This window comes from Alosa alosa, chromosome 16, assembly GCF_017589495.1.
Source record: "Alosa alosa isolate M-15738 ecotype Scorff River chromosome 16, AALO_Geno_1.1, whole genome shotgun sequence".
NCBI lineage: Eukaryota > Metazoa > Chordata > Actinopteri > Clupeiformes > Clupeidae > Alosa > Alosa alosa.
In genome coordinates this window covers 16,964,929-16,972,098 of record NC_063204.1, presented here as the reverse complement: position 1 = coordinate 16,972,098, position 7,170 = coordinate 16,964,929, and the positions used below count along the sequence as shown (strand labels likewise).

Genomic DNA, 7,170 nt, shown 5'->3' with positions numbered 1-7,170 from the left:
CAACAGATAAAACCAACATCTAATGGTGACAGTAAATGGTGTATTTAATGTATTTATGTATATCAGATTTGTATGCACATATAAAGAAATCTTTCATGTCTACAGAATATCATGCATGACGAAATGTATGTAATATCAGATATTTATCAATTTTGAGATTATTGACTGCTGTAACACATTGCTTTGCTACACCATGGTGGCTGTGAATGAATGCCTGCACTGCACTGCGCTGCTCGGTCAATTGCTTCTCAAAGAACTGTACCAGCAGCACAGTTAGAAAAACTGCAGATGATGATTATGAATCTTATCCTGCATAATCTGAATCAATGGATAGCAATTGGACTCTGTGTGTGTGTGAGTGTGTGTGAGAGATCTGGCTCAGAACCATCCCAAACATGCCTTATCGTTGTGGGGGTGTTATCTGATGGCCTTGTGGCCTTACAATAACACAGGCACTATCAGTGCAGCACAGACCCCAATCTGGCAACCCTGCCCTACAATAACAATAAATATAGCAGCCGGGTTACACTCGCAACCCCAGACATTCCCGAGACATTCCCAAATGAGGCCTTCCCAGCCGGAACGTCCTCCCAGCAATCATGGACTTGCGCTCATCATCAGGCTCATGTGTCATCACTGGAATCACTGACACTGATGGATGTGTGTGTGGCCTGTGTGTGTGTATGTGAGTGTGAGTGTGTGTATGTGCGTGCGTGAGTGTGTGTGTGTGAGTGTGTGTGTGTGTGCATGCATGTGTATGTGAGTGTGTGTGTGTGTGTGTGTGTGTGTATGCGTGTGCATGTGTATGTGTGTTTGACGAGTACATGGGTTTGATTGAGCCCCAGAGTGTTGTGCTACTTTTTTACTTTTAGGAGGTTTATACTTCCTCTTCAGTTCCAAAGCAGGAACCACACGTTTCCAATACAGAAACACACAGAAAGGTAGCCTAGACCTGCTTTACCCAAACTGTGAGTCACACCTTCTCCCCCAGCTACACACCCACACACAAACACACACACACACACACACACATACGCACACACACACACACTAATAAGCATGTTTGGTAAATCGATATTCATGTTTAAAATTAGACTAATTAATCAAATTAATCTATAGTGCCACCAGATGACACCAGAGACAGACACACAATCAAACACTAACATTCACACACACACACACATATCCACATGTGACACACACACACACACAATCATGCATACACACCTACAGTACATGCACTCATCCACACACACACACACACACACACACACACACACACACACACACACGCACACACACACACACACACACACACACACACACACACACACACACACACACACACACACACACACACACACACACACACACACACACACACACACACACACACGCATTGTTGTTGCCGTACTGTATGATGCATGATGTTCTGTCTTTGTTTTCTTTCTTTCACATAACTTGTACAATTAGAAATGCTTTGCCAATACAAAGTGTATTTTTGTCATGCCAACAAGGCTCTGTTGAATTGAACTGAGTTGACAGACAGCCTGAAAGAGAGATAAGAAGAGAGAGAGAGAGAGAGAGAGAGAGAGAGAGAGAGAGAGAGAGAATTTGATTATGCTGATGTATTATGAGAAATGCTAAGGGAAGCTGTGATTGAGTGGAAGTAAATTGTTGCCTAAATATGGGCAGAGCTAAACTCAAACACACACCTGTTTCCTTCACTTCTCTCTCTGCCTCTCTCTCTCTTTCTCTCACTCTCTCTCTCTTTCTCTCTCTCTCTCTGTGTATGTGTGTATGTGTGTGTGTCTCGTGAGCTAACAGTATCTCTACAATTCACACGTATTAGACATTTGTGAAATTATCAGTTATGAAGTTAAAATCAAAACTATACAGGGAGCCATTGCAGGTACCTGCACCTCATAAATCTTTGTTATCTTCCAGATTGCAAATCTACACTGGCACAAACACAGCTGTTATGATACTGCTTACAAAACAATGGTGCACTTTTGGTGCCATGTCATATTTTAGTGGCATGCAGACATTGTACAGCAGAATGCAAAGAATGGAGTTAACTGGACCACATACATAAAGAATATTTTAAGAGTAAGTTCCCATCCGCCTCTATCTGTCCACCCCCAATATTTACCTCTTTCACACACACACACACCACACACACACACACACACACACACACACACACACACACACACACACACACACACACACACACACACACACACACACATCGCACACACACACACACGCACACACACACACACGCACACACAGAGAGATTTCATATTTGTAACACTCATGATGTCATGCTTACTGTCCTCCCTCCTCATGCCACTCTCTTACTCCATCAGTAGTACGCTAATTCTAATCACTCCATTTCAAAATGGATTACTTTTAATCTACATCCTTTGCTAATCTCTCTCTATCTCTCTCTCTCACTCTCTCTTCCTCTCTCTCTCTCTGCCACACACAACTAACAAGTGTCCAATACATACACACAAACACTTTAAAATTGAGCTTGCAGAGAGCCATTTTCATGATTAATTCATCATGACTTCATGTGAACCTCTAGTTTGTGTGTGTATGTGTGTGTGTGTGTGTCCTTCATCAGTGAAACTAAATTTGATTTTGCTTTGTCTTTCATGTGTCATTTCCCATATTGTTCATGTCCAAGTAGCACTCCAATCAGCGTAGGCCCTAACAGCGCCCTCCTTGGGCAACTGAGAGAAAAACACATAATGACTCCATGTGGTGGGGTGTGGTGTGTGTGTGTGTGTGTGTGTGTGTGTGTGTGTGTGTGTGTGTGTGTGTGTGTGTGTGTGTGTGTGTGTGAAAAAGAGAGTGGCCCTGAGTAGAGCACCAGAGTAGACTCTCCATAGATTCCCACTAGGCAGAAATAATCACTTCTGACTCCACACACTGACACACATGCACACTCACATACAGCACAGGAAGAATACGAGACTTGGAAATAACAGTCTACCACAGTCCAGTCCAGTCCAGCAGATCGGGAGGGAGGTGTCGAGAGGAGGGAAGAGGAGGGAGGAGAGCCAGAATGGAAAGGAAAGAAGAAAGTGCTAGACATGAGGAGAGAAAACAGGAGATGAGTGGAGAAGTGGACACACACACACACACACACACACACTCTCTCACACACACACACACACACACATTGTATGGACTGCTGTCTTTAACTTGACATAACCTCTATAGCGTGTGTGACCAGGCAAAAACAATATCAGAGAATACTTGATGGTCTTTTTCAAGGTCACATAGCAATGCATGTGTGTGTTGGTGGGGGCCTTGCTGGCAGACGTGTGCTCTGCTTTGTATTGTATGGGCCCAGCAGGCTACAAGCCCCACCCAAGCACTCCACTGATCATACTAACGCCCAACCCAGCTTAAACCAACAGTGTTGTTCCCTCATTCCCCCTCTCTGCCTCTCACTCTGTCTGACTGTCTTACTCGTTCGGTCTCTGTCCCTTTCCTCTCTCCATCTCACCCCCTGGACATCTGTCCTTTAACCCCCAGCACCGGACTGGCACTTTTGCTGGCTGTCAGCCTATTGTAATCAAAGGCTGATTGCTGTCGACTTGAGCCATTCATGCCTTAAATTAACTTAGATTGCATCGAATGTCTCACTCCTTAACTATTTAAATCTAAAAATATTACTGTCTGGAAAGGGAAAAGCTCCCTCGCTCTCTCTCTCTTCCTCTTTTGCTCCCTCTCTCTATCCTTCTCTCTCTTTAATTGTCCGGGCACCCTTTCTCGATATGTGCCTGCATGTCCCCATAATGTGTAATGATATTACCTAAAATTCCTTGATTCATCATTTGTGTTTCTATACAAAGAAAAGAAAAATCCACCACAGGCAGGACATAGCAAAATAACAATGTATATATAATGTATATAACAAAAGTATTCAATTTGCTTATTTGTTGTTGCCATTATAGCCATGAATCCACAAATTGCAATATTTTTTCGTAAAACTTTTTTTCTATTTTATCGTAGCATTCCTTATCACATTCCGAATACATTCCAAATGGATGACTACTATCTGAACTGAGAGTTTACCAGGATGCACAGTGAGTCTAAAACAGGAAATAATCAATGGAACAGGCCTCAGTATAGCACAGTCAGAGGAATGCTGAATGTAAGCAAATCTAAGACTAAATTTAGACAGACTGTAAACTGAAGATATTTAGGAGTCAATATTCCTAAATATTCCACATTCCATAATGTAATATTTGCAGCACAAAGAGATATAATTTCTAACTTTACTGATCCCTGGAATGTATCCTCTCGACCTGTAACATTTTTGTCATATCAATATCCCCAAAATCCACACTAAGATAAATGTGGAATGAAATGTTTATTTAATGATATTTTTGTCATTCGAGGAAAAACGGTTAAGTACATAAAATTAGATTTAGTTTCATAATGTTTGTAAAAATGTGTGCGTTGTGTTGTGTGTATTTGTGAAAGAGAGAGGGAGCGAATATATTTATGTTACTTACAACAGGTCACAGGATGGTGCTGAAAATATGTTTACAATATAATTTCCGTACACAGTTTGTGCAACTGTCTATAGCTAAGATGCCTTCTCACCTCCTCCCCACTCCACTCCTCCTCCCTTAATCACCCTCTGACTTTCTCTTTTTTCATTCCTGGCCTCTCTCACGCCTCCCTCTCTCTGCCATGACATGAAGTCACACAGTAGTGGTGCTGCCTTTGCCATATTTCTGTCACTAGTCTTGCTTGCCGACTACTGTTACTCGATAATCCAGCTCTATTTAGATGTAATTACCTTTTAATTAATGTGTCACTGCACACAACCAAATGTACATGTTTAATAAACATTTAATTACCATGAAAATGGTTTAATGTAGAGTCCTCATTGTATATCCTCACTATTTCATTAAATCAAAGATTACATTCAATTCATTGTCATTATAGGAAACCACTGAGACTGATGTTAATTTAAATAAATAATCATTTATTTATCAACATATACACATCATAGCAACAATGAAAGTGACATGAGCACACCAATGACCCCCTCTCTTGCTGGGGCTAACAGCAGAATTAGATCAGTTTGGCAACTTAATAATCCCTTAGTAAGAAACCAATACAGCTAACAGAGTCTTTAGTCTTTAGTCTTTTGGCTTCGCTGGGTTGAGGTACTGTTCAAACTCACTGCGGTCCAGCTCATCCAGCATGTCCAGTCTCACCTGCTCCAGGTAGAACTCTAGAGAGAGCCCTCCACTGCACAGTGAGCAGCTGCAGCTTCTCCGCTGGTCAGCCTGCTCCTGAGGCCCCTGGTGCGCCACTGCTGGCTGGGCCGGGTAATAGTCCTCAGGATACGGCACTGTGCTCATGTAGGCCGGTGGATTCGGGGTTGTGGTGCCATCTGGGACCAGACCTCCATAGGAATACGGTGTGCTGCTAGTGTTTGAGTAGGCGACAGGGTAGGTGTTGGGGTATGAAGCCATGTAGTGTGTGTTAGAGTAAGAAGCTGTGTGTGTGAAGCCATGTTGTGCTGGGGGGTTCTGGAGCAAGTAGCTGAGGTTGTATGGCGTGCTGTAAGACCTGACCACAGGACTGTCACTGGGCAAGAGCTTGTCACAAGGGGCTGGCCTGGCAGTCTTGCGGAGCTGCTTGCGGCGACGGGGCCGATATTTGTAATTGGGGTGATCAATGGTGTGCTGCACCCTCAGCCTCTCTGCCTCCTGCATGTAGGGCCTTTTCTCAGCAAGGGACATAGCTTTCCAGGTCTTACCTAAAAGAAAACATCAGAGTGTTAAAATCAAGTACAAAATACAACAATTTAGACATATCTATTATCACATTTCTGTGCAGTACACTGCTTAGATGCCCATTTCAAATCCATGCAAACATTTTCTACTCAAAAGCTAATGCATGTCATGTTCACATAATTTACTTGACATATGCTATTCAATGTGAGTGCATTGAATGCAATTGCAATTCTCAACTCACCAAGGATTTTGCTAAGGTCCGTATTCTCAAGCTCAGGATTGAGCTGCGCCAGACGTCTCCGCTCCTCTTTGGTCCAGATGATGAAGGCATTCAGCGGTCTGCGGACACGAGCTTCCCCAGCCGAAGGTTTGGCCTCCGGGCTCGAGCAGCTGGATTCGGATTCCACCGACACGGGGCTGATCGGCTGAGAGACAGGAGAGCTGGACAGCGTCTCAGCTTTCGGTTGCGAAGGAGCCTGGTAGTAGCGTTCACTCTCAAAGACGGTGGCGGGGCCCATGTCGAAGTTTTGCAGCATCCGCTCAAAATACATGCTCACGTGGTTTTGATGGCTGGCTGTGGTGGAGAGGGCACCATTCTTAAAGTAGGCCCGCTGGATCGAGCGAGCCAATGGGAGCTCGGGAGGAGTGGATCTTGAGGTGTGAGTTTGAGACTCCCCTGTATTCATCCACCTCACATCCATCAGACAGTCTCACTTTTCCCTCATCTGAGATGGGTAGATATGCAAAAACCTGTCTATATCACCTCTGGCTTTTGGTAACAGGAGGAGTTTAAGTGCAAGATGTGTAAGTTGTTGCGCAACTATCATCTCCCTCCACATACACATGATTTGGGGATGACTGCCAACAAATTTTCCCAATTTCAAATAAAGTCGGTGCCTGCATGGCCAGTCATTTAGCTCATACAGCTTTAGCGCTGCTCACACAAATATGACAAGAATAAGTCACAATGAAGAGCAGACACTGCAATTAATATTATGCGGAGTGAAAAGGTAGGTTATGGAAGGAGTGTATTTTGATGATTTGATTAATAAATAAACCTGGAATAAGGTCTTAAACCACCTCACAGTTGTTCATACACAGTGGCCATTCTCATGTCATCTACTACAACCTATCACGCCAACAGGCAGCCTCCATATTAGAATACACACCAGGCCATGCATACCTTCAGGCATTTTACTAATGCACCTGTTATCAGCGTATAGTGGCAGACGCAAGACTACAGCTTTAGGCCATGACAAAATAATGTGATTCTATAATAGACTGTAGTCTGATGGAGCTCACCTTCACACCTTGATCAGGCAGACGGCTCTATTCAGATCTGGCCTCGCTTAATTCAATGAGTGATTAAGGTTAAGATACTCATCTTCAAAGA

At 43.5% G+C, this 7,170-nt stretch overlaps 1 protein-coding gene across 1 annotated transcript; it reads right to left on the bottom strand.

Moving 5' to 3' along the window:
• Positions 1-5,174: 5,174 nt before the first annotated feature.
• On the bottom strand, positions 5,175-6,328 carry sox32 (SRY-box transcription factor 32). The gene is made up of 2 exons (XM_048267024.1): positions 6,019-6,328; positions 5,175-5,800 (listed from the first exon to the last, which is right to left on the bottom strand). Exons 1-2 carry the CDS (start codon positions 6,326-6,328, stop codon positions 5,175-5,177), a joined length of 936 nt encoding a protein of 311 aa, XP_048122981.1.
• Between the last annotated feature and the right edge of the window lie 842 nt (positions 6,329-7,170).